General features: G+C 39.3%; 1 protein-coding gene across 1 annotated transcript; it reads left to right on the forward strand.

The window, feature by feature from the left end:
- Positions 1–272: 272 nt before the first annotated feature.
- EIF4E (eukaryotic translation initiation factor 4E) lies at positions 273–27274 on the forward strand. The gene is made up of 7 exons (XM_063335536.1): positions 273–330; positions 9801–9907; positions 12038–12133; positions 14191–14254; positions 16513–16626; positions 19204–19343; positions 21961–27274. The coding sequence occupies exons 1-7, from the start codon at positions 313–315 to the stop codon at positions 22073–22075; spliced, it is 654 nt and encodes a 217-aa protein (XP_063191606.1). The 5' UTR covers positions 273–312; the 3' UTR covers positions 22076–27274.
- Positions 27275–27525: the final 251 nt, after the last annotated feature.

Here is a 27525-nt window from a genome sequence, read left to right on the forward strand (position 1 = left end):
ATATATGTGTGTGCGCGTGTGTGTGTATACACGTCCTACCCGGCACCCCGGAGGGCGTTGCACCCGCCGCGGCCGCTAGGGGGCCCCGCCCTTTCCTCACCCCCCCCCCGCGCCCGGCGCCTACACCTCCCGGCAGCCACCGCGCGGCGCCCGGCGCCCCAAGGCCGGCGCTTCGCCTCCCCCCTCCCCCGCTCTCCCCAACGGCCGCCGGGCTCACGTGACCGCCGGGCGGCCAACCGGGTTCGAACCTGGGTTTTTTGCACCCGCCCCCTTCCCCTCCCCGCCGCGCTTCTGCGATCAGACCGATCTAAGATGGCGGCGGTGGAACCGGTGAGTGTTTCATTCCCGTCTCCCGCCCGCCTTTCTCTCTCCTTCCTCGCCCTCCCGCCGCAGCCGCCGCCTCCTCCTCCAGCCGCGGCTCCCCCCGGGCGCGGCAGGGGCCCGGCCGGGCGGGCGGGCGGCGAGGCGAGGAGAGGCCGGCGAGGAGGGCCCGCACGCAGGGGGCCGGCGCGGGGGGGAGGGGGAACGGGAGGCGCCGGCCGGCGCGGTGGGGAGGGGGAGGCGGAGGCGGGGGCCTGAGGGCTGGGCCGACGCCGCCGCGGGGCTGCGGGGGGGGCGCCGGGCCGGGCCGGGGGCCACGCCAGGCGGGAAGGAGCGAGGCCTGAGGGCCGGCGGCCGCCCATTGTGCCGCGCCCCGCCCGCGGCCCCCGCCGCCCGGCCCGGCCCGGCCGCCCCCGCGGCGCTGCGGCAGGCGGGGGAAACGGCGGGGCCGGAAGGCTCGGCGAGGTAGAGGCGGAGAAGCCCTGGGCGGCGGGGAGCCGGGCCGGCCGCCCGGCGGGCGGCACTTCGCCCTGCCGGGCGCATGTGGCGCGGTGGAGGTGGCCATGTTGCTTTCCGCCCGGAGGGTTAGGCTCGCCGGTCACCGAGGGGGGCGGCTCTTCCTCGCCGGCCGGCGAGCGCCCTCCTGGCAGGCGGGGAGCGGGGAAGGTCTGGTTTGGAGGCAGGCAGGGAGAGGGGCCTTGCGGTGAGGAGGTCGGGAGGCCGGGCTGTGGGGATGGGTACGTTGGCAGATGCGCTGCTGGGGAGTTTGGCGGCTGAAGCGAGAGAAGAGTGTGACTGGTAGGACTCGAGGCGTGTTGCAAACGAAATTGGCTTTTTCCGGTTATGTCATCTCTCTGGCTCAAAATGATATTTTTATCCAAGCTTTTTTTATAGTTTTCATGATGATTTAAGTACTTTTTTTTTCTTTTTATAGGTATTAAGTTATGCTTATGATACTATGCTGTGTTTTATAAACGTTGTCCCAGCCTGCACTTCCATAAAGAACTGGAGCAGCTGGAAGTGGTCCAAGTGTAGTTTTTATTCTAATCCCACATGCTTGTGCATCACGAGGAGTGGACTGTGTGTGACAGTTTCAAGAAAATGAGAAACTTAAGGAAGGCTTGTTTCTTGCTGCTGCTTACCAGGAAGTGCAAAACAGTGGAAATAAACAGCCAGTGCATACACTGGAGAGGCTTTGTAACATTTAGACAAAAAGAGATTAAGTTTGAAAATCACTATTTTTAAATAAAAATTAATTTTACCTTTTTGTCTAAAGGACACTGATCCTCCTCTTATGATTTTCTTCCATGAACAAAACCCCCCCCACACCTTTACTTACAAGGAAGAGATTGAATTTGCTCAGCACTTATAAATTGCTTGACTAGCAGTTCTGAGCAGGAAGAATGTCAGTTGTGAAGACAGTTAGCTGGACCACCAGCAGCACCCTTCCCGTGTTCTTCAGCCACACTGTTAAACACTTTTTTTCATATTCAAAAGATGATCTTTCTGAGCTATAGCCCACATATCTGAAGATGAGAGATTCCTGTCACCTCAGTATTTTGTGATGACCGTGGAGTTTAGCAGGGGTTGTGATAAATAATTTGTAATACTGATGGCCATTGGAAACTGAAATGACTCTAAAGGCATGGTTTATGGCTTTTTTTGGCTGTGGTGCTGGCATAAGCCTGTCTCTACACCATTCTCTCCATTGTTCTTGCATAAGCATGAGGTTGTGTGTTGAGCTAGATCTGGGGCCTAATTTAGCCAAAAATAAACAGTTGATTTTGCCATGCTGTTTCCCAGATCCAGTTCACCATGCCGTGACAAACGGTTGTGCTGAGCCAGTAGAAGTGGAAGATAGGGCAGCATTCACAATGCTTTTAAGTAATGCTGCTCTTGAGTGTTCTGCCATAGTCGAAGTATGTTTGACTTTAGGAAATAAATACCAGCTGTGCTTGCTTATTTTCAAATTTATTTAAATAATAACATTTTTGTTTATTGTCCTTTTAGGTGGCTCCCACTTCTCCTAACCTAAGCTTAAACTTAGTCTTGCGTAGTGACTGAGGTCATAGATGCTAACGTTGCAGAAATACTATATGCTTTTCAATTGAACAATTTAATTGTATGTGTGGTTAGGGATTGGATTACCTCTTGATCGTAGGGAAGCTTCTCTGCTGCTGACCTTCGAAATCTGGACCTAGGTTTATAGAGATCTCCTTTGTGAAGCTTCCCTAGTGTGAAAATCTGTCCCAGGAAGTGCAAAACACCACTGAATGTCAGTGACGTGTCTAGTACTTCCATGCTTTTAAATGTAACATACATTTTAAGTCTTGTTAAGAGGCTGGAAAAAGTGTTTAAAAATCTTTAGTAATATTGAAACTTGAGTTTACAGTACTGTAAATAGTGCCATGGAAGTTGCTAAGAAAAGCAAGATTATTCTAAGTAAATATAGGCCTGTTGCACTGTGGTTTACTTCTCCACTGTGGGGAAAACTTAAGCCTCTGCGCCACTGACAGGTTAAAAGTCAGTTTTTTCTTGTGCTATCCAGATTGTTTCTCTTTTAAGACTATTTTAGATTAATTTGTGAGAATATGCAGAAGCGTGCTCATATTGTAGCCTCTGAGGATTAAATGTGATCAGATAATGCTGTGCAAAAGTCCACAAAGTCAACAACAAAACTAATTAGTAATGCTTTAGTAAACAGTAGCTTACCAAAGGTGACTTTAAAATGTAGCCTGCACAAAGCCTGTAACTTCTAGGTGCATATAAATCATGTGGAAGTAACTTACAGGTGAGCATCTGATTCCTCACCATTCAAATTGGAAATGGGCATCATGGTTCTCTCGTTTTTTTCCTTCATGAGAGCTATCGTTACACTTATGCAAATGCAATTCTTGTGAATTTAACTCCTCATTTTATGACACATGGGTGAAACTTCAGTTACATGTAACTTGAAAAATGCTTGTTTAAACAGGCAATCATCAATAGGTAAGACTCAAAACTTTCTTTAAATGAAACTGTATTATCTCAAGGGGTTACAAACATAGTGGTGAAGGGCCTTGAAATTCTGGAGAGTTCAAAATAGCTCCTGAAATTCAAGGTAGGCTGAAAGGTATTTCTTTTGTATTACTGACAGGCAGTTAGCATGTAAATTAAGCGTAGGCCATGTTCAACTTCAGACCTGCTCTTTTTACTAGGTATTTCTCTTATATAGTCAGTGACCTGCTGTGGCTGAAATCAGTGTAGTATTCAGCTGTAGTATTGTGAACACAGTTGCTTGCTCATTGCATTTTTTTGAAATGATGCAGGATAAACGTATCTTGCATGCTGTTTAATAATTGAGAGTGTATCATAAACTGTCTTTTGATGGTAAATTACATTTCTGACTGAATACAAAGTGTCCTCTAAGAAGAAGAAGATGTTTGACAACTTGCAAATTTTTTGAGATAAACATTTTTCTGAAAGCAATTTAAAAAAAAATATGTTTTGCACTGCATATAAAATGTCAAGCTAATTTCAAGGTAATGCATAAAAATAGCATATGAGACTGAGTTGTGTTTCATTTACTGATACTACCTGCAGGTGTGGAGATCCATGGGAAATTTTGATGAGAAAATGTGATCTTTTGGCAGCTTCATAAAGATCAGTGTGAATTGTAGGGGGTAGAGAGGAGAGAATCAAATGGGTGATGTTGGTAGAGAGCCTACATTGTGAGAGAGAAATGCAGATTTTAAATTAATGTGACTTTTTCCTCAAACAGTTGTCTTTCACTTTTGAAATATTCTAAACTCAGTGTTACATGTAAGTTTGGAGACTATTTTTAGCCCAGAAACTTAAAGCAGTCACTCATTTCATGAAGTCCTAAAACCTATTCCTCTTTAAAATGTTCATCTTATGAAGGTACTCAGTGTGTGATCTATAGGTTTAAGTGTGCTGTGTAACACAAGTGTTCTGTTAGCTGCCTGAAAGTGGCAGTTGTCCTTCATTTTTATATGGTGGATGGATGTAAGGCAGAAAAATTGTAACTGTTTAAAAGTTGGGTTTTTTCTAAATGTGCAGAACAGTTGTTTAAATGGATAATCTTACAAATAGTGGTCAGTTTTTTGTGTGTTTGGTGCTGTTTATCAAAGTAGCTTGTGTATATTACATGCTTTACAATAACCAGGCATACCAGTGGTATGTCCAGGGCTTTATCTTTTGGTTGAAGACTGACCTCTTGAGCATCCATACATTATGTAATTTTGTTGGAAATTCTTTTTTGAAGATTGAATGTGTCTTAATTTTTCAGCTGATGTAAAATTCTATGCTTGGTTGTAGGAGTGGCTCAATATACTTGCAGTAATTTGGCGTGCTTTTGTGTCTATTGTGTAGAAGTGTGCAGGGAGATGAGAGGTGTTACAGGTGGGTTTTGTCCCTTGAGTCATCTGAACTGTTTTCCTCAGCAGTTTTGGAGGAAGTTCTTGTTTTCTTGTCCGAGTGCCTTAGAACTAACAATGTCAGATGTGGAAAGTCATCTTATCCCATGGGTAGATTTCAGGGCAGCAGGGTGCAGACTGGGGTGAGAGGTGGTAGCACAAGGGCAGCCTTGCTTAGCTAGGAAAAACAGAAAGATTCTGAAGTATTTTGATATACCTTGTAACTTGTTTGCTAATTCTAGTCATAAGGTTATGAGTTAAATGTTGAAAATCTGATGGGTACTTTCAAGTATTTTTTCAGAAGTCAAAAGGGCTGTAAATATTCTTTGTGTCTCTTAAAACCTGAGATTATATTTCATAAAAAAAACAAACCAGTGTGCCCCTCTGACCCTGGAGGAAGCATGTGACTTCTACTTCAGTCTTTTGTTCCTGTCCTTGTGTACATGTGTTGCACTTCTAACTTGGTGGGATGTCACTCAGTTAAAATCAGGACCCATGTTTGTGTTCTAATAGTGAATGCCTTTCTAAAAATCTGTGGTGGTCTAAGTAATGATATATGCAGTTAGGATAGTTGTTCCGTATTAGGCCTTGTTATGTCATGCCTAGAAAATTTTTCTCTGTCCTAGTGTCTGGAAAGCTATTTAACACTGTTTAATTGGTAACAGGTGGCTATTGGGACCTCTCTTCCAGTTGGTATTACACATAAAACACATGATTTTTACCTCTATGTTCATTCCTCAGAATTGCCTATCAGATGGTAATTTGGTTTGTTTTCTTACAACACATAATACTTGTTTGTGAGTGGGCTTAAATCCCTTTTTTTGTCCAGAATATTTTGAAATAAAGCTCTTGATTTTGTGAATTGTTATCCTATCTGTAGTATAGTAGCAAGAAGCGTAAGGACCAGTGGATAGCTGACATGCTTTTTCCCTAGATGTCTGATAACTGGGATGTGCAGTTTTCTCATTCTGTTGGAAACCCTAAACAAGAAGGTAGGAACTATCAAATGTAACTTATTTTGGTTTAATTCAAGAAGACTTTGGAAGCCTATTCCACTAATTGATCCTCTTAACTTTCACTAAGAACATGTCATAGTGTTATGCTACCTTCTTTTGGGATATAAAAGTTGTGCTCTCTCAACTGGACTTCCTAAACAACTTCTGTAGACAATTAGATGACATGAATGTGGTCTGGGCAGCACCTAAAAATACTTGGTGAAACCTAGTCAAGCTAGTTGTTCTCTGCAATAGACAAACCTGATTAAGCAGTTTTTACTGTAAGTGCTGTTTGTTTCCTGTCCCAGTGGCATGCACACCTTCCTTTGATACGTTGGTCATTAAGTGCTGTGGAGAAAAAATAAATAGCATCAATTAAATCTGCAAGTGTCAGGATCCAAGTAACGTGCAGGTATGCACAGTCATTAAATGCTGAGTAGGCAAATGTTTCATGGACTTCTGTAAGCTGATTCCTACATCAAAAAAACATGTGGGTAGAGAATAAATGTCACTTTTAATTACGTGCTGTCTTGTGTGTGAGGAGTAGGATTGGCCATATGAAGCTTTCCAGTTTATCTGGTAATACTACCTATTTTATTACATCTATTTTAAAAGTAGCAAACCCAGTGGTGGCTTCGTTTAATAGTAGATGCAAAGTCAATTTTAGGTTAAAGAATGCATTAGATATGAGCAATAGTAAAGTGTTATGAAGGACTTAAATTTAGTAGTTCAAAAACTGCTGATGGAGACAGCCTGACTTTAGTAAGTTAATAGTGTAGCAATTGCAAGATTTCAAGGTGTGAATTGGTAAAATGTGTACAATGTCACTTTAATTTGTATTGTGTTATAGAATCTTTTAAAACCTGCATGCTTGTGGTTTGGGGTAGAATTTTAGTAGCTGGAAAGAGGTTGGATACCAGAAATTGATTTTGAATGCCAGTTAATGAATGTACATACTTTGACTAATTATGAAAAGTGATTTGCTCTACAAATACTTAGCTTGGTGGTCAGAATAATGAGATAAAGGTAAAGTGAAAGGAAATGAGAGCTGGTGTGATTAACCAGCCAAAAATGAAAATGGCCCTTACTCTGTTTTCCTTATGTCACTGGGAAATAAAAGGTAGTGAAAAGAAGCTACTTTAGGCTTTTGTCTGAGACCAGCCAGAAAACTCTTCTGTGGTAGAAAGCTCTGCTTCCAACTTTACACCTTTTTCCAGATTTATTCTGGTGTGGACAGCTGTTCCTGTCCTTGATGGGCAGCTAGGTGCTGAAGAAAAAAAAAAAATAAGCCTCTTCTGGCTGGGTTGCCCTCTTTTGAGGGCAATGGCATAATCCTGCGTCAAGATCATAGTTAGCCAGGCCTTGGAGGTGAGTTGTTGTACTGTTTGGGACAGGAGCTTGAAATAATGATTAGTCTGGATTTCATTAAAGCTAGGTTAGCTTTCAAAATATCTTAAGTGAATTGTTATTGTGGTGACTTAACTAAAATGTTTGCGCTGAGTCAGATGTCTTCCATTTGTCCAAAAATAGTTTCATGTAGTTGTGAAGGGCAACCATTGGTATACAGGGCAGGTATTGAGGCTTATGACGCTTTTTTTTAATTGTCTGGAGGTGCTACCTAAATCCTTTCTGATGTTGTCTTGTATTAGAAGTTATGAAATGGCATAGCCCTGCAAGTGCTTAGTAGTTTTGTATTGATTCTTCCACTTAATATAGTTATGATACTTTTGGAAGACTGACCAGAGAGACTTTAGGATTAGCTCTTTATATTGAAAGCTATTTGCTGAGCAAATGTGAATGAGATTCTCAGATGAAGTTATTTTTGGAAGATACTCTGCATTTGTCCATTGTGAGTCTATTTGATGTAAACATCTTCAGTGTGATAGCATTTGTAAATCAATTAGATGTCACAACTGCGGAGTATTGTGAATGAAAACAAGCTTTATCACAAAACCTGGTGCTTAGTTTACTTCCAAAATACCAACAAGGTTTTTCCTTGTGTGCTCATTGTATTTGCACATGTAATATCTCTAACTCTTCTAGTTAGAAGCCGCTGAAGGGGCAAAACTTAAATTGTAGTTGTCTCTACTTGGCTTTTTGTAGTATAATGCAAACAATAACTTGGAGGAGGAAATACTGAAATGCTTCTTTGTATTTTACAGCCTTTGTGCATTGACCATCTTAATTTGTTCTGTGGGGTTCTTGTATGGGATTAAAGAGAAAGATGTATATTTGATCCCATCAACTTAATAAATGGAGCCGACACTGGAAATTTTATTCTAGATAGAATTTAAAGCACTTACTAAGCTTTTTCGAAGATCTGTTTAGTTTTTTATAGTATTACACTGAAGGAGACTTGACAGATTGTTCAACACTGTGCTTCTGTGCGTTTGTCAGTGATGCTCACCACTAGGAAATCTTCAGAAAGCATTTAGTTTTAGCAAGAGGCAGGCAATTGTACTGCCTGCCCCCTGTACTGTGTAAATCAAAGCACTCTCGTAGTTGTCACTGCCCCTGTCAGGCCTTTGCATTTCAGTCCTTTCACTGTGAATGTGAGAGCATACGAAAGCATTCTTAAACATTATTTAAATCAGCTTTTGAACTGAGATTTTTTTTTTCTAGGTGAGCTATTAAACTAAAGCATCCTTAATTATTTTCAAGCATCAGGGTGTAACTTCTCTGAAATAAAACATAATACCATGCTTAATAATGCTAAATATATTGATAATGAAGAGAAAACCCCTATTAAGATGGATCTTTAAGTGTTACCAGAAGAGTTTTCCAGCTGGGACGGTGTTTGTTTGTCATCACTTCAAATCCATTCCATTTTTCAGTAGCTTTGATGATAAACTGAGTAACATGTAAGTCTGGAGTAAACCGTTCTGTTAATTAGATGATTTACCATTACTTAATCCACCCCTACATTGCTCTGTTCTCTTTAAGACCACAAAGTTTGAATTGATTTTTAAGTACTACTTTTATATTGCTGCATTTAGGAATGTCCAGAGTGTTTGGGTCTGCTGTAGTTAGTATTTGTTTATATTACTGCAGTGCTTTTTCTTTCATAGGGTTGGCTGTGCCGGCATTTTTGTGTTAGCTGTAGGGGATGAGCTCTAGTCCTCATTCCTTGTCTCTGTAATATTCTAGTACGGATTGTAGATTAGGGAGAGATGGTAGTAACTGGCAGGGACACTTGGCCTCACAATAAAGCTTTGTGTTCCCTGGTTTGAAGGAATGGCATTAGAATTTCAAACCTGACACAGTGGCTTCTCAAACTGAATGACAAGCTGGAGGGGGTTTGCATGCAAAGGGAATACATTATTTCACTTCTTTGTGTTACATATTTGATGTCTCTAGTGATGTCTCTAGAGATTTGAAAAAATAATACTTGGAATCAGTCTAATCTATGGTAAACATGCGTAATTACATATATTTCAGTTTGAAATTTGAGAACTGATATATGGTTAAATTCTGCTGTTCGGTGGCTGATGCTTTGTTAGTAGTGATGTTGCAAATACAAAGATAGCTACTTATTGATTTGGTTTCTAGCTGCTTGTAGTAGCTGATTTGAGACCTGAGAATTGTAGGCATGCTTCCTACTTGTAGTAACAGATTCTTCTAAATAAGCAGGATCTGTACATATTTTGCAGTGATGCTTTTTCAGAAACTGATTTTTAAAAATGCCTTCTAAAATTATTATTCTGGGAATTAATTTTTAGATTTGCGTATTCTAGGTAACATAGCATGTTGTGTATTTCTGAAATAACTCAGAACTGTTTCAAAATAAGACAAGTATGTTAAGCAAACACTTTTGGAAACAAATGACACAGGAAGCAAATCACTGAACAGCAGAATGTGAATTCCTGCAGTTAGTATTTATTGTAGGACCTGTTCAGATATTGAAGAATAAAGGGATGCAAATTGTGTTTCCGTGATGTGATTTGGGCCCCTAATCCAAGATGAAGTAGAGGAACTCTTAGCTTCCAACATCTTAAAGTTACTTCAAAGAACTAAATTTCATCAATAAAAATTGAGAAGGAATGGATTAATAACTCCTTTCTTCAAACAGGAAACCACTCCCAACCCTCAGCCTTCAGAAGAGGAGAAAACCGAGCCAGCACCTAGCCAGGAGGTTGCCAGCCCTGAACAGTATATTAAGCATCCACTACAAAACAGGTAAATAGTACAGAAGTGTGATTGTAATTTTGCCAAAGATAGAAGAATGCCTGTGGCTTTACAGCTTTCTTATTTACCTTGTATTTTGAAATTTCTTGGGTTTTTAAAAAATATTTGCAGTGAGGTTGCAGAGAAAATAGAACCTGAACCTGTTGTAATTTAGTGCCTTTTCAAGTAGTGTTATTAAAGAAGGTGAAAATCTTTGCAAATTTTCATAATGTGGCCAGGTAATTGCTTCTACTTGGGGGCAAACAGAGCTCTTGTTGCTTTTGTCTGGTGTGTTTTGAGACTGACACTGAGATGGAGTTGCTGCCAAGCAGAACTGGAAAACCTTCCATTCTGCCTTGTACTTCAGGCAATTAAGGTGCTAGTGGTGAACACTCCTCATTCTTATTTCTTATCAGAGTCTTCTGCTTCATATCTTACCATTTTTTTTTCTCCTACTTGGAAGTGATAGCGGTAGAAGCTGTGTTAATCAGCCACAGAGCTTGTTAGACTTGATCATATGAGTGGTTGGTGTTTACAGTGTATTTTTTCCATTATGTATAGGAAGTACAGTGGAAGAAATCCTGTAAAGTACAAATGCAGACATTTGCACCACATGTCACTAGGAGGAAAACAAAACTGTAGGGCACTTAAATTTTTTTCTTTAACAAGAAAAACATGGAGCAATGGTTAAAAGTATAGTTAAGAAAAGGTATTGAAAAAATCAAAGCCCTCTTACAAAATCTGTGTTCAGTGTGCAAAACCAGGTATGTCTTAAAAGCTACTGCTCAGCTTTTTACTGAGCTATAGAGGCAATGAGGACTTTACCCAGAAGCTTTGTACTTGAAAGCCTTGACTTGAACTGCCTTTCTGCAGTAAAGGTAGTATAAGATTACAGGCTGAATTCCTGTAAACGTGCAAAAAAATTACTCAGCAGCATACATATACTTCAAAAAGAGCAGCTAGGAAGTAATTTTCTCAAGTAAGATGAAGAGCTGATGTGGAGTGCTTAGTACTCCATGTGTTGTACTGTACGTGTTCTGTAGGTGCTGTCCCAAAGTGAACCTTTTACCGAGTGGCACCTTACTCTAAGTTTTAAACAAGTGTGGAAAACCCCTCTGCACTAGAGTGCTATGCTGTGTGCATCCCATTTTCCTTTGTTGTCTTTCTCTCAACTTCCATCCTTCCTCTTTTTCCTCTAAACACTTTGATTAAACTGGTGCTGGTGCTCCTTTACAAGTGGTAGTGGGGCTATTACTGGAAAATAGTAAACTTTTAAAACAAGGTTTGAAATGGTAGGAAAGACATCTGGTGACTTAAAGTACTCTGTTGGGAGAAGATAATTCTATTCCAGTGCTGACCTGGGTGATTTTGATGCTAGTGAAACTATCAGAATGAAAAATAAGCCTGTTTTGTTAAATGCCTTATCAGGTATCCTGTTCTAGCATTTTAAATGATGTTTTTTTGATCTAGAAAGAGCATCTTTGTGTGAAAGGTTCAATTTATGTGTTGGGATTTGTACTCGGAGAGATAAAGATGAAGAAAATCAGATGGAAAATTTTTCATTTGATCTTGTCTTTATGCGGATTTAAAAACTTGAAACAGTGAAAGTTGGTGAGAGTTGCATTTTAACACTTATGCTCTCCAAGCATGTGAGTGCTTGGGAAATGTTCATGTCACATATAGCTTTTGAAGTGATATAATTAGCTTTTGTAACCTTTACAAGGAAATTTTACTGGAAATTCCCCTTTACTGGCAAGGGAGCTGTGCTCCTAGTTTGAATAGCTGGTGTTGTTTTAGACTGTAATCAGTTATTTGTGGCAGGGGATTGCAGTTTAGCAGTGGCAGCAAGGAGAAACATATGAGGCATAGAGGTTTAGAGTCTTAGAAATGTTACAAAACTATTTAAAATATTTACCCAAATGGATTGGTCAAGTCTGCCGTGATTCTTGTTGTGGGAACACAGATAATGTTGATCTGCTAAGAGCTGGATTTGGGAAATGAGTTTCTTGTGTAGCTTATTGATGAAAACTGATTTCCATGCTGATAATATATTGCGGTTTTCAATTAGTTTGGATATAACAAGTTATATTTTTAATATACTTTAATTTCTTGATGTGATTATTTTATTTTGTTTTCCTTTAGATGGGCGCTCTGGTTTTTTAAAAATGACAAGAGCAAAACTTGGCAAGCAAATCTTCGTCTTATCTCAAAGTTTGATACTGTTGAAGATTTTTGGGCGTAAGTAAAGAGTTTTCAATCCGCATAATTATCCTGCAAAGCTTATGCCAAAGTCAGAAAAACATGAAGTACTCCATTAACTGAAATTTTGAGTATAAGCTGAAATGTTTGTAAAATTGGAGGTGAGGTCTACCCCATTCTTTAGAATGTGGTGGAATGTAACCTTTGAAGAAAATGTGAGTGGAGAAGTTTTTCATACTTTAAACGCACATTGTCTTGCTGTTAACACTGCAACACTGCTTATATTCATATGCACATGACATACATGTAGAAAACTATTTGTGCAGTAGCTGTGTTATGGTAACATGAATTTGTAAATTCTTGTAACTAAGTGATTGTCACTTCCTTGGCCCCAAATTTTGTTAGTTGATTAAATTTTCAGACATCTGGCTTACTTCAAGTGTTCAAGAGTGCCTGAATCTGGAGCATAGTACTTGGGAGATTGATGCAGATTAAGGGCATCCTTGAAAGTTTGTTAGAAGTTACAGAAGAAACTACCTTCATTCTAAACTGAAGGACTGCAAAAGCAGTTAGGCTCAAACAGCAAGAACAAAGCCTTTGAAGGTAGGCCTGTGCTTTCCAAACACTTGCTTCGATCAGATACAGGTGGTTTACTTGGAAGATTTTTGCCTGCCATAATGGTGAAATATGGAGAAAATGTAAGTGGAATGAAACCGAGTGTGGAAAAAATGCATTATGTGTTTGATCTTCCTTAATGTTTCATGCTACATTGAGTGGTAGGGTTCTTTTTGGATGTGATCAGTAAGGGAGAGATGGTGTCTCTTAGTGGAATTGAGATCTATCAGTGACCCATTATCACCAACAGGAAAAAAGAAGATATTAATGTTGAACAAGTACTTATCAGTGCAGTTATCAGGGAGGGAAACAGGATTCTGTGCTTGTAACCAGCTTTTCTATTCCTGCTGTGGGGGTGACTGATGGTTGAGCGAACAGTAGTTTGCAGTCTCTTGGGGTATGTGATGAGAGGCCAAATTATTTGAAGCTCACTATTAAAGTGGGTTAAGGGTAAGTTTTTTGAACTCCAGTAGGCAAGATAGTCTGGGTAATTAAAAGTACTACTAATCTAGATGTCTGCAGTCAAGATATAAAATCTGTCACAACAATTGAGAAGTTATGCCTCCATTGTGGTCAGAGTGGGAAACAGGTGTGGTGTTCTGGGGGAAAATATTAAGGCTAAGGTAAACTTAAAGGAGGGAAGCTGGTAAATCTCTTAACTGGCTTGGTAAATTCCTGTGCCCCATTTCTAATTGTTAGAACATCTCAGTAATGAATTTCTTTTTTGGTGCTCGACCATGCCTGAATGTTAGTTGGTCTTGGACTACAGCTTACTGTGGTAGGTACAGGCCTTTTTCTGAAGTCTGACCTTAACAGTGCAGGAAAAAACATCTGTCTTCTTGCTAGAGGAGGAGGTAGTATATACTCCTTTGATTATTTTTTTTCCTCTGAATTGCATAGTTGTAAACTCAATTTGGAGTATGTATTTTATATTTTGTTGTTTCAGTCATCTGTTCTTGCCTTTTGAGTCCTAATTTCAACAATTTGAGTTATCAGGCCTACAGCCTTTACCCCTAGAGTATTGTATTAAATAACAAAGTTGAATATTTCTCCCAAAACCTCTCTGCAGAGAGAGTAGCCTTAGAAGTATAAACAATTATCCTTATTCTGTGTATGTATATGTACAGAATACCCATGAACACAAAACTTGTTGCCATGAAAGTTCGGTGAGTTATGTTTCTAGTAACTTTGTTAGAACTAGGTTTAAAAGAAGCATTGGTATTTTCTTGGAAAATGCTATTGTATATGAACCCAGCAAGTGTTCACAAACCAACTTCCATTCTGCTTCTTTAAGCCCAGAACATCTTAAAGCTAATGCTTTTATACTGCTGAAAAATACTTGGGAAATGAGGTTGCTTCTGAAATAACTTTAATGCTTTTTAATTTTTGTATTTTATTCGGTCATATGTCTTAAATTCTTTAAGAATTTTGTACCTTAAAATAATGCCTAGTTTTTAATCCTGCTTTTTTCCCTCCAATAGTTTATACAACCATATCCAGCTCTCTAGTAATTTAATGCCTGGTTGTGACTACTCGCTCTTTAAGGTATGCTTGCTAACCTTTTTTCTTCAGTTATGGATGTTGATGGATGGTTTCCTGACTAAGCAAGACACTGTCCAAATATTTCACTTTAGATAATTAGGAACATGGTTGGGAGTGTCATAAAGGTGTTCATTTTTTTAGGAAGTCTGAAACACCTGCCCTCTGAAAATCAGGCTGTCACTAGTTCTGAAAACGCAAGTACTTGCTTTAACACGTTTCCCAGACAGTACATTTTAATCTGTTGCTATGTTTGTCTTCATTCTGTGCGTGAAATGCTTGTGCAAATAATTAAGTCTCAATAATTTTTATAATATAAAGATTTTCCGGCTCTTTCATTTGGTGTGATATGAAATAAGGTAAAATGTCTGAGTTTTGTGGGAGACTGCAATGTTCTTCAGTATTCTTTGAGCACTACTAGCCAGATGCACAATGCTCCTATAATTAATTTTTACACCACCAGTAATGTGCCATATTGCTTATGTATGAAATAAAAAAATTGTACCCAACACTGGCACTTGAAGAAGGTGTTCAGACAAGTGAGTAGGAAATGCTGATGAGAAAGTGTACGTGAAGCAGGGGCTGTTCAGCCTGAAGAAGAGGGCTCCAGGAAGACCCTATAGCAGCCTTCCAGTACCTAAAGGGGGCGTACAGGAAAGATGGGGAGGGATGTTTTACAAGGACATGTAGTGATAGGACAAAGGGTAATGGTTTTAAACTGAACGAGGGAAGATTTAGATTAGATATGAGGAAGAAATTCTTTACCATGAGGGTGGTGAGGCACTGGAACAGGTTGCCCAGGGAGGTCATGGCTGCCCCATCCCTGGAAGTGTTCAAGGCCAGGCTGGATGAGGCTTTGAGCAGCCTGGTCTAGTGGGAGGTGTCCCTGCCCATGGCAGGGGGCTTGGAACTAGATGATCTTTAAGGTCCTTTCCCAACTCTGACTGTTCTATGAAATCCTGCCTTGGATGGAGTGGAGATCTGAACTGGAGTTCTAAATAAAATCCATACTTCTTTGAAGTGCTTCTAACATACAGCTTCCTTTCTGGATTCAAATATCTAAATAATCCCCTAAGTACTGCTTTTAAAACATAGCTACTAGCTGGGACTCCTCTGTAGACTGTTTGTAAACCTTGGGTTTGGGAGGGTAACAATATTTTAGGTGACTGAGAAACCTTGCTAGTAGATTTTTAAGAAGCTGTAGGCCCTTCAGAGTTTAGAATATCTATGGATCATGCTTGTATTTTTTGCATGAATCATAAATTTGTGTTTGAATTATTATGTATGTATTCTGTGTTTGCATATAATCAACCAGAAATTAGTTGTTTAAATGCATGGAACAGGTATAGAATTGGCAACTGCTGCAGTCTTTTGAACAATCTCTTGCTGTTGTCCTTCAGTCGTGACCTCCTAAGAGTTTCTCTTAAAGGTGATGAACTAGTTTGAGCTGTGCAGCTGCCAGCGAGGGTGTTAAATTTAAACAGAGCTGACACCACTTCATTCTGCATGTTGAACACTTAATTAGTTTTCAGCCAAACTTTGGTAGTGCGGCTCTCAATAGACATTTCTTAACCAACTTTCTCTGTCTAGACAGTTACCTGCATTTTTTAATGACTGACTTTCTTGAAGCGCAGTGTAGCTGGTGGATATGGGAGTGGCAGCTGGCTGCTTTGCTGGGTCAGTGCATCCAGAGTCATTTAATTCAGTGCAGGGCCATTGGTAAAGCATGAATCGGAATCCAACTTGCTTTTAAGTGGTGTGTTGATTTTTGTGGCCCTGGCAATTAAAGCCCTCTTATTCTCACCTTGTATGTGCAGGAAGTCATTGAGATAGACTGCCAGGGGTCTCCATTTCAGTGAAGTAATCTTTATGCATAAGCGAAACACTTGGCCAACGTTGCAATGAGTCCAAGACTTAAAATAAAGACTCCAGAATGTAGCTGCTAATTTTATCTGGTTTCATACAGGGCAAAGTGGATGTTTGACTCTGCCTGTTCCCACAGTTTTTTATGTAATGTTGTGTAACCAAGACTTTTACCAGGACTGTGATTCTTCAGTAGAAATAAAAATTCATTAGAGAAAGTGCTCTTTTTAAGCTGTTTAGGAATTTTGGTATTGGTATGAGACAGTATTTCTGGACAGGTATGTATCTTAAACTATATGCTTTTTTTCTTAAGTTTCTATTTCAGTTATCACTGGTCTTTTGGTTATTCTTTAGGAAGACTACAGATTAAGTCTGATTTAACTTCTGGCTGTTCTTTGCAGGATGGGATTGAACCCATGTGGGAAGATGAAAAAAACAAGCGAGGAGGACGATGGTTAATTACACTAAACAAACAGCAGAGACGAAGTGACCTTGATCGCTTCTGGCTAGAGACAGTAAGCATATGGCCTTAAAAGTTGCAACTGAAGAATCTTTCATTTGTATTTAGTATTTTAACCTGTTTGTTTTTTCTGTGTGCAATGGTAGACATCTGACTTCTGACAGCAGTCTCCTGTAAGTTTTGATTGACAGGCTGTATCTTTCATGATTTTTCATTATTTTTCAGTAGTGATGCTCAATGTAGTTGTATTCTATCGAATACTTTCTTCAAATGGGCAGCAGTAGAGATAATTCTACAGGACAGGTGAACCTTTTCCTATGGAATGTAAAGAATAGTTGTTGAGCTACTGGGAAAATAATACTCTGTATTGAATGTGACTCCCAATTTAATTGCTTAAATGTGACAATTTGTTTTACAAATATTCTTAAAGTGAGTGGTTTTCGTGTTTTGGTCTTGCTGAAACAAGGGAGTTTCAGGTTTATTTTTGTTCTTTCTGTACTTAATGTTAGGATAGGCAAGTAGTAGCACAATCTTCCTGTGCACTAGAAAAGTTCCTTTTTCCGTTGCTCTTATCTTTTTCTAATAGATTTTTTGAATGGTAAATATACTTCTGGAGATTATGTGGGTTGCAGTAAATGTGTTGTAGAAAAGTATACAACTGTACTGTCTATGAACTGACTCAGAATAGCCTAAGAGTCTAATGCGATCTGGGCTTTAGGGGCACGGATTGCAGGCAGTACAATGCAAAGCAATCTTATCAAATCTCTGATCTTTTTTCCTTGCTTGTGCGAAAGGCAAGAAGTATCGTACCCCTTTGAAAGGGAGAGATGGCCTTCAGGATCAAAGCAGAGGTGTCCAAGATGCCAGAGCTATTAGGATCTTTATAGTCACTGTAGTGGTGATTTGAAGGAAGGGTGATGACCCTTATACTACTAGGCAATATGACTGCACATGCGTAAATAAACGTCTTGCCATGTGCATTTGGCTTCTGCCCCTAGATGCCAATATGAGTCCCTCCGACTCTTAATACCATTACATGTGGATTGGAACCTTGTAGACAGTGTATGTAGATTTAAGGCTAGAGGGCTCTGCTTTTTGTTTAGCAGCAGGCAATGGCACAGAGCCCAAATACTCAGGTGACTGGAATATGTGCTCCAAAACAACCCTGTCACCGCTAGTTCCAGTAATTATTTGTAAGCAACTTTCTCCAATAAAAATCAAAACTTCTTCCTTTATCACTCCCTTTGAAACAAATTTTTATTATCTAATGATCTTTACCATTTGTAACTAAACTAAACTTATTTGAGAAGACTTTTCCCCTGTTGTGCAGCATTCATGAAGAATGCACTTGACTGTAGTGTTCATTAAGCATGGTAGTCATCTTTGCATGTACATGTACTAAGGTTGTTGATCAGTATTTTGAATGTTTGTGTGTGGTTTAAACTTAAACATTTATGGCTTTCATTACCCAGTGAATGTGTGCAGCCTGCAATTAGGTGTAATGTTTAAGGTATGCGTAGTTATACCTGATTTATTCAGTAGCACACTTTGTCCTATTTGTATTTCCTTGATGAAGTCAGCCCCTGCAGCTCTCATGGGTACTGAAAGACCTGCTTTGTTCAAAAAGTTGCAAGTGTGCTGAATTTCCAAACGTTATAAGTGATTCTGGAAAATGAATATAATGGCAGTGTACTTAACATACTGTGCAAGTGAAGTAAACAAGCGTCCATTTGGAGATTCACTGTGCAGAAGGTATTTTAATTTGGCTTGGACTAGATGAATCTGTCTTAACCACAAGAAATTCTCGGTTTTTAATATCTGAAAATTGCTTGTTTTACAAGTTACAAGTTGAAGACTTTAAATATCACTTTCACAGCGAGCATGTTGTACAAGGGTGTGACCTGCCTCAATCTGATGTTCCTGTAGTATACCACCTTCACCGATTCCAGTCTTCTTCATTAGAAATCTGTGGGGGAAGAATCTTGTATAACTCGTACACTTGTGTTGTTACACTTGCATTACACACTGTTCAGGATGACTCATTCCTACTTTGGAGTCTGTGAGAACTCTGAAGCTTTCTGAGTGTGTTGATAGGAAGTAACGCTTTGTCAGATAGCACTTTTCACCTAAGTTGCAGTCTGATTTGCAATTGATAAACTTCAGGATTGAGGTTGGACAGTACATAGCTGACATACTGCCCAAATAGTTCTTCACAGGTTCTTCCTAGATAATGAATGTAAACACATAAAATTTCAGATTTGTCTGTGTTAAACATAATTTAGAAAGAAGAATAAATTCCTTTAGTCTTAACTGGTTTTGGATTGTGAGGTTGGGTGGGAGGCAGCACTATGTAAATGATCAACTGTGTCAGGACCTGTAGCTGCTGGGACAGGAGGAGAGCTGGAAAAATCAAAACAGGAGGAAGATACCCTACTACAACTGGGTTTGCATTCACTTGTAACATTTGGAACTTCAAGAAGATACTGCAATAAACAGAAAATGATTGCTGTATGGCAGGTGGCTATAAGCTGTAAAGTGTAGTATTCCCCAGTCCTTTGTGTACACTCTTTGCATATGGAGCAGGATTCTGACTCTGAACTGCCACTTATAATGGTTAATCTTTGTTTTGTAGCTGCTGTGCCTTATTGGGGAGTCGTTTGATGACTACAGTGATGATGTATGCGGTGCTGTTGTTAATGTTAGAACTAAGGGTGATAAAATAGCAATATGGACAACTGAATGTGAAAACAGGGATGCTGTTACGCATATAGGGTAAGTACTGTGATTGGTGTCTTGAATATATAAAGTGTAACAATGCATTTAAAGCCAGTAAACTTGATAGAGAATGCACGTCAGGTAAATGTAGCCTGTGGAGACGTGTATCCCAAGTTTAAGTAACTCAATGCCAAATTATTTGTTATTGTGTATTTTTTAATACAGGTTTATGTTAGTAAATTCTGTGTACTGCTGCAGTGCCTTCACTGTAGTTTAGAAATAATGAAGAATTGGAAACAAGTCTTGGCAGAAGATTTTCATTTTGCAATGAGACATTGTAATTAATACCTGTAGATAGTGTAGGTTCTGTTGCAGCATGCTAGTTTGTGATGGTGGGTAGCCAGTAATAGTAGAGCATTGGTAAGATCTTTCTAAGAAAAGTGATGCTTACAAATAAGAGAGGAAAGGTGCTGTAAATCTGAAGTTCACAAGGATGTCCTTATAGTTGAAAAAAGCTGGACAGTGATACACTGTAAAATTCTACAGATGTTTTCCTACCTTTTTGTCTCTTCAGTACAAATCAAATAAAATAATGCTGAGTTTCATGGATTATTTGACATGTGTGATAGCATGTTGTAGTCTTCATTCCAGTAAGAAACAGTAGTCATCTCAGATTAACATGAGTATGTACCATAGAAAATGCATGTTGTGATCTGCTATTTGGCAAGTATTGCTAGAGCAAGTGGATTCCTCATGCTGTAGTATTGATGCTTCAAAATTATTTGCTGTTAAATTCAGTCCTTGTTGGCCACTTAAATATTTGTGTTGATTTGCATAGGTTATCTTCACAACTTAGCACATCTGTCGTAGGCCAAACTTCAACTGTCAGGCATGTTAGCTTGCTGACACTTTTTGCTTACTGGGTGACTCTCTTGACACATTCTTCATTTTGGCCTTTAAGTATCTGGTGGGGTCTACCTTGTACTAACAATTTTATTATACAATCATGTTCAGACTTGAAAGGTAAGTGTTTAACAGTAAACAAACAGAACTGTGGTACACATCTTCATCTAGGAGAGAGTAACCTTACATCAAACCTAGTAGGCATGGAATCATAGAATGGTTAGAATGTGAAATGACCTTAAAGATCATTTAGTTCCAACTGCCCTGCCATGGGTGGGACGCCTCCCACTAGATCAAGTTGCTCAAAGCCCCATCCAGCCTGGCCTTGGACACCTCCAGGGATGGGGCGTCCACAGCTTCTCTGGTAGACCTGTGCCAGTGTCTCACCACCCTCACAGTGAAGAATTTCTTCCTGATATCTAATCCAAATCTCCCCTCTTCCAGCTTAAAAACCTTCAACCTTCCCCCCCATCCTATCACTACACTCCCTGATAAAGAGTCCCTCCCCGTCTTTCCTGTAGGCCCCCTTTTAAGTACTGGAAGGCTGCTATAAGGTCTCCCTGGAGCCCTCTCCAGGCTGAACAGCTGTAACTCTTTCAGCCTGTCTTCATAGAAGAGGTGCTGCAACCCTGTGATCATTTGTGTGTCCCTCCTCTGGATGTGCTCCAACAGGTCCATCCCCTTCGTATGTTGGGGGCTCCAGAGCTGGATGCAGTACTGCAGGTGTGGTCTCATGAGAGTGGAGTAGAGGGGCAGAATCAGCTTTGTCAAGGATGCACCAGAGAGCATTTTTAGAATGGTATTAACCACTAATTAATGAGCTAAGGTGACTCCACTAGAGAACTGTAAAAAAGTTAATATTTTGCAAACTGACTGGCACAATGACTAAGGTAAGTTACGTTGATAACCTGCTGTCGTGTTGCCATAACTCCAAAGACAATACATCAAGCTTCTATTTAACAGTTAAAATTGGGGTAAGCTATGGTTCTGTATGATTATGATTGCTCCTTTGTGATTAAGGTAAGTTAAAAAAACAAGTTTATGTAGTTTTGTTAACAATCTACAGTTGAACAGGCTTGTTCTGTGGTTTAGTCAGAGCTTGGAGCCTAGGGCCATTAGTGGCTTGCATCTCACTCTAGGCTAAGGAACACAGCGTGTGTAAGGCGAGTACAGCTGCTTCTTAAGGCATAAGATGCAAGATCATTTTTCTTAGGGCTCCTGTTGGGTAGCTGCCCATGACCAGTACCATAATGAAGTGGGGGGGCTGGGGGTCTGCTTTCTATCAGTAGTTAAAGAAAAGACAGTAAGTCTGTGTAACTGAGATGTGTGTGGTGATAAAACCTGAGTGTTCCAGGTAGTTGCTGTTTTATTTGCTTCAGGTGACTTTATCATCTCAGTAGTTCTGGAATCATGGACCATGACTTCTTCATAGCTGTTTTGTTTCTATACTTGGGAATATAGCTTGCTGATATTAAAGATATTCACATGAATGCAGTGGGATCCCTGTGTTCAGCATTTATGTAGGCCTGTGAATTATTTTTTGGCAAGAGCTTTTCGTATTTTATATGGTTCATACAGAACTACAAGCTGGTTTTAGATGCAATAAGCTAGAAAAATCCTGTTTCAAGTCCTTTATTCGTACCTGAGAAATTGTTTCTAAATAGGCAACTATTTTTCATGCAGGTGTCAACAGATCTTAAAAGCAGGTGTCCTGTTACTAGTTCCTTCCTACGGGCTTTGCTTAAACTGTTGTTCTATTTCTTTTCTCCAGGAGAGTATACAAGGAAAGATTAGGACTTCCTCCAAAGATAGTGATTGGTTATCAGTCCCATGCAGACACAGCTACTAAGAGCGGCTCCACCACTAAAAATAGGTTTGTTGTTTAAGAAGACACCTTCTGAGTATTCTTTCATAGGAGACTGCGTCAAGCAATCGAGATTTGGGAGCTGAACCAAAGCCTCTTCAAAAGCAGAGTGGACTACATTTAAATTTGATTTCCATCTAAGTGTTGCTAAGATTTGTGAGAAGTCTCATTCGCCTTTGTCTTGTACTTCTGTGTTCAATTTTTTTCTATTTTGGCTGAAGTAACCATTACCAATCAGAATTTTAGTACACTTCACCCCCTGAATCCATAAATGTTTTCCTGGCCCACTCTGTAATAGCTTGGTAGAAACATTACTATTACGAAAAAAAATTGTTTATCCACAGTATTCAGAAAAGAAGTTGCATTTCTGTACCTGCAGGAAATTACTCTGTTTTACATTTGCATTGTATGCAGTAACATTTTGCTGGTTTGGAAAAGAGTATGGTGCATACAGTTTTCTAGCAATTTTTTTATACAGCATCATCTTTGCTGTAACCTATGCTGATGGCTGCTAGATTAATTTATTTGTTTTCCCTATTTGATAACATTAGTGATATTTTGATTTCAATTGTTTTTGTTCATGTAACATTTGGTGAAGAATCTGGGAATATGACAAAGGTGGAATAAACATTAATTTTGTGCATTCTTTGGTAATTTTTTGGTTTTTTGTAACATCAAAGCTTTGCTACAAATTTATGCATTTCAGTCAAATCAGTGATCTGTTTGTGTGATTTCCTAAACATAATTGTGGATTTTTTTAATGTAACACCATAATTTACATTCCTTACTAGAAATAGTATGTCTGTTTTTGTATCTTACGCTGTATTTTAACACTTTGTATTACTTAGGTTATTTTGCTTTGGTTAAAATGGCTCAAGTAGAAAAGCGGTCCCATTCATATTAAGACAGTGTACAAAACTGTAAATAAAATGTGTACAGTGAATTGTCTTTTAGACAACTAGATTTGTCCTTTTATTTCTCCATCTATACAGCAAGTATTTGTACCTCTTGTGACGAGGCAGTCTCTACTGTGGCTTCTATTGTAGTGTCTTCCAAGAAAGATAAAGTCTGGAGCTATAGTCTGTTGAAACTTCTAATAAATCTATTAGATAGCACCCTAAATCAAAGTAAAATTATATTGATGTGGCTACTGTTTTTTCTTAGTGGTTGGTCTAATTGATTATAGTTTGCATTGTTTCTCTTTTGACTTTGGTTTATGCCAACCAAGAAATTCAAGAGTACATAGAAAGACATCTAGTTTCAGGTAGGAACTACACTAAAAGTGCTGAAGTGAGTGATTCTGCCTAAGTATCTAATTCCTATATGAAGTACGAGTAAAGCGCACTAGAGACATGTCTACAAAATAAAAGTATATGAGGATCTAGGTAGTCTGCTATTATGTATGTCTACAATGAAATGAAACTTTAATTGGCTTGAAAGTTGCTGTGGGAGCTGTAAGTTTGCTTGACTGGTAGGATTGGGGGAAAATTTTAAAGGCAATGCTCTTGTTTTGAGCACAGTGCGAGAGGCTTTTTCTTTCCAATCTTTAAAAAAAAAAAAAAAAAAAGCAGAGCATGCAGCAAAACCAATACTTAATTGCCAGTTTCTTTTTCAGTGTGTGATGTATTTTAAGATCTTGCCAGGGATATAGAGCTTTTCTTCAGTTAAACTTGAAGGCAGATGCATATTGGGGTTTTGATCTTTGTGACAACTCCGTAGAGCAAGTTTAGTCACTGTGGCAGTGCAGTTTCCGTTGAATCAGGCTTTTAAATCTGCCCGATGAAGGCACTGAAGTGCTTGTGTGCTAAGATAGACTTGAACACTCGAGCATCTTGTAAGAAATGTGTTTTAAACAGCATATCAGACTATACCAAAAAGGTATTACATTAACTTCTGGATCATTATGTCTAATAGAAACACTTACAGTAGGCATCTATATCTAATGATACTGTGCCTTCAGTATTGGTCATTAACTGGGATAGGTATTGGATGTTGGAGGGAGCTATTAGGCTGTTTGTATGCTGGTTTCTGTGGATTCTGGTGTAACTGGTTGCCTGCCCTGATTCTGCAGGTGTGCAAAGCAAGTCAGGTTTGTTTAATAGGACCATTTTTAGCAGAATATAGCAGTCCCTGCCTGTTCTCCAGCTTACTGCTTCAGCGAATCATCTTTGCAATTAAAGTAAGCTTTTTGAACTAAATTTCTTCAAACTATTTCTGTTCTATATCATCAGCCTCAAGCTAAGTAGTGTTTGTACAGGCTTTGATATTTCTGAATAAACCAGTAATGCTTGTATGCATGGAAAGATAAAGATGAATCAGTTTCCTGAGTGGTAATGTAAAATTGTCTGCATGTATGTAATTTGGGAGCACTGGGGCAAGGCTCACTAAAATGAGTGTAATTCAGAAATGTAGGTAGTGCTGCCCTTTTGTGAAGAGCCTTGAGGTTAAACTGAGTGCTGTTGTGAGAAGTATATAGTATTGGTTTTGTTTAATTCCACTACGAGACTGACTGGAATATTGTTCAGGGTAGCAGTATTTCATTCATCTAGAAGGGTGACTGGTAGGGTTTTTTTTTTGTATGGTCTCAGGTTTTTGAGCCTGAGCCTATTTAAGCAGCCAACTGACTTGCACAGTAATGTGAAAACTTCAAGTAGGTTGATTTGAGGCTCTTCACTGCTCAAATAACAGTTGCTGTGTTTCTAGAAGACTTGAGTGAAAATTAAATTACATACTTGCTTTATCAAATATTATAACCTATGCCTTTAGTTCATTGCTAGAAGAAGCAAGTGACCACGAACCTAGTTTTCTCCAGCTTGCAAATCACTTTGCGCTGCATACTAATGTTCTGATTATAATGGCGTAGTTTGTATTCTTATACTATGGGAGAAAGCTGAGCTCTCTCCATTCTGTGTGTTAATAAAACAGACACAGGCTCATAAGAGGAATAAAAGCAGTAAAAGCTTAAGTATCTAGTTTTGGTACAAAATATTCAGTGTTGTTAAACTTCCAGCTAACTGGATAGCCATTGTCAATGTGTGGTTTTAGTAAGCCTGAGAAGACTAAAGAATAAATGTCTGAATTCAGACATGGGTTTATATGGTACAAAACCAGCAGAACAAGGAAAGAAAGCAGAAATTTGCTGTGTTGAAGGAGGTATAAGAATGTGCCAAAATACAGCCTGGGAAGAAGGGGTAAAAAATGAGGAATACTTGTGAATTAACAGCTTCTGGGTATACTGTAAGTCTTGAGCTGTGCAGTGCTTTTCATTGTCACTTTCTGTTTGTCCTGCTGCACTCTTGCCGTCTTGCGTTTCAGGCTGTCTATAATTCAGGAAACTTAATTTTTGATGTTACCCAAATTCTGGGAACTTGGAATAGTAGCTTTTAGCAAGGCTTGGCCTGAGCTCAAAGCTTCCATCCTACCTAATGGAATCTTTACCTACAGAAATGCTTGGAAAAAATACTCCGGGCTCCATGGGACCCTTACTAAAAGTAAAAAACCATTGCATTTCAGCCTAGTAAAGTGACATGAATCCTTCCTTTGATATATATGACCTCCCTTATTTCCAAGAAGCTTTACTTTTGTGTCTGGGCTTCATGGTTTTAAAACTATATTTTAAGAACACCCTGCATGAAGTATTAAGCCAAATAGTTGAGCTTAATAGTTAAACCCATAGAGTTTTCAGACTGCCTAGCACTTAACGTTTAAGGGACTTTGCCCTCTTAGGAACAGCCAATGGTTTCTGTATTTTTTTAGTAGGTTTTTAGTTAGGTCTTGCAATAATTTTTTTTTAATGCGGAATTTGTGCCTTTTCATATTGGGCAAGAAACAGACAAATGAAAATGACATCACCAGTAAGGAAATAGTTTATATCTGTTTCACTTAGAGACATTTCATACCTGTCAATCCAAACTAGACTTGGAGAGCAGGAGTGCAGGGTGTATTAGCAAGAAGTGTGGAACCAGTCCTGTTCCCGGCTGTCAAATGCACCTGCTGGACATCTCCATCATCATTTCAAAGCTCCAGAAGCTGTTAGATCTTGAAGACTTTCCACTTTGATCTCTTTGCAGGACGCTTGTCACTGTAGCTGCTTGAACAGACTTTATGCTTTTTAGCTCAAAGTTTTGTATTCCACCAGAACTTGTTTTCGGGTGCCCAGTTCTGGCACTGCAGCAAAGCCTTTAATAAGCACTTAAATTCCTTCCCCTGTGATAAAACCCACTGTCACTTCTGCTCTTGCCTGGTGGCTGCCTGGCACTTTCCCAGAAGACTATGGGATGCCCTCCTAGCCTTCCTATTTTGAAATAAAGCAGGTTCAGATGTCCAGAGCTAAATGTGAATTGTGGCTGAGCACATGATGATGATTGTTTTGCTTCCTACCGTTAACTTGTTGTTTTGTGTGATGCCTTAAATGTAGAATCATCCTAGCTGAAGTCAGTCTGTTGGTATCAGTTTGCCTGCTAACCAGATATTACTTGGATATTTATTTCGTTTTATTCCCTGCTGGTACTGAGTGCGTGACGAGCTTAGCTGTGAATCTGGGGGGTTTATGACTGCCTGTGCTTCTCCCATCTCCATTTTTCTAAATTCTGATACTTTTCAAGCCTTATTAAAACATGTTTAATAAAGGGAAGAAATACACTGAGTCTAGTCACTGCTTTTTTGGTCACTACGATAACCGTGGAGAATTCCAGGTGTTGCTCAACCCAGATAAGGCTCTGTGTGACTTCTTCGGCATAATAATCTGCTTATGGGATTTTCACTTTTTTATCTCTAGCCATGTAAGTATGATAGTGAAAATGATACTTGAAAGTATGTGTGTGAATATATCATATATATAGCAAAAATGACTCATCTATTTTTTCTATTTTTTTTTTCAAATTAGAAAACGACTGTTTTGTTATTTCTAAAAGATTTCTTTGGATTACTTTCTGTAATGAATTATTGGATTTTGCTTACAATAGGTAGTCTAGATCAATCTTTTTTTCCTTATGTTGTGCCTATTAATGTTATCGAGGAATTGGAGCCAGCCTCGTAGGTAAGGTTTGGCATTCTTTGAAGTAAAGCTAGTTTTTGAGCCTTATTTTCCTCTGTATGTACAGGGTAGTTATCCTAGTGCATCTCACCCTGAGCCGTACAAATACACTGAAAGTATAATGGGAAATTGGAAGGTACTATATTTCTGTAGCTTGAATGAAAATAAAGCTTCTGAGGAACTGAATGTCTCGGCTTCTTGACTCTGTATGGGATGTAGAGAAATGCAAATCAAAGATAAATGTGTGTTCACTCTTCCATTTGCAGTTTGTGTGTAGCTGGGGCTTCTGCTGCTCACCCACAGATCAGCCTTGTTCTCAACAAAGTCTACATGTTGCAAAGATGCTGGTGAGTGCTCTTCCCTCGTTCGCCATCGTTTCTCCAGTAGGAAAGAGTAGTCTAACCACGTTTATATAGTGGTACCAGCTGGTAGAAAAT

Source organism: Chroicocephalus ridibundus, chromosome 5 (genome assembly GCF_963924245.1).
Source record: "Chroicocephalus ridibundus chromosome 5, bChrRid1.1, whole genome shotgun sequence".
NCBI classification, from domain to species: domain Eukaryota; kingdom Metazoa; phylum Chordata; class Aves; order Charadriiformes; family Laridae; genus Chroicocephalus; species Chroicocephalus ridibundus.

Coding starts and splice junctions, on each gene's coding strand:
- EIF4E (XM_063335536.1), top strand. Junction 9,908..12,037: donor AAGCATCCACTACAAAACAG/GTAAATAGTACA, acceptor GTTTTCCTTTAG/ATGGGCGCTCTGGTTTTTTA. Junction 16,627..19,203: donor ATCGCTTCTGGCTAGAGACA/GTAAGCATATGG, acceptor TTTGTTTTGTAG/CTGCTGTGCCTTATTGGGGA.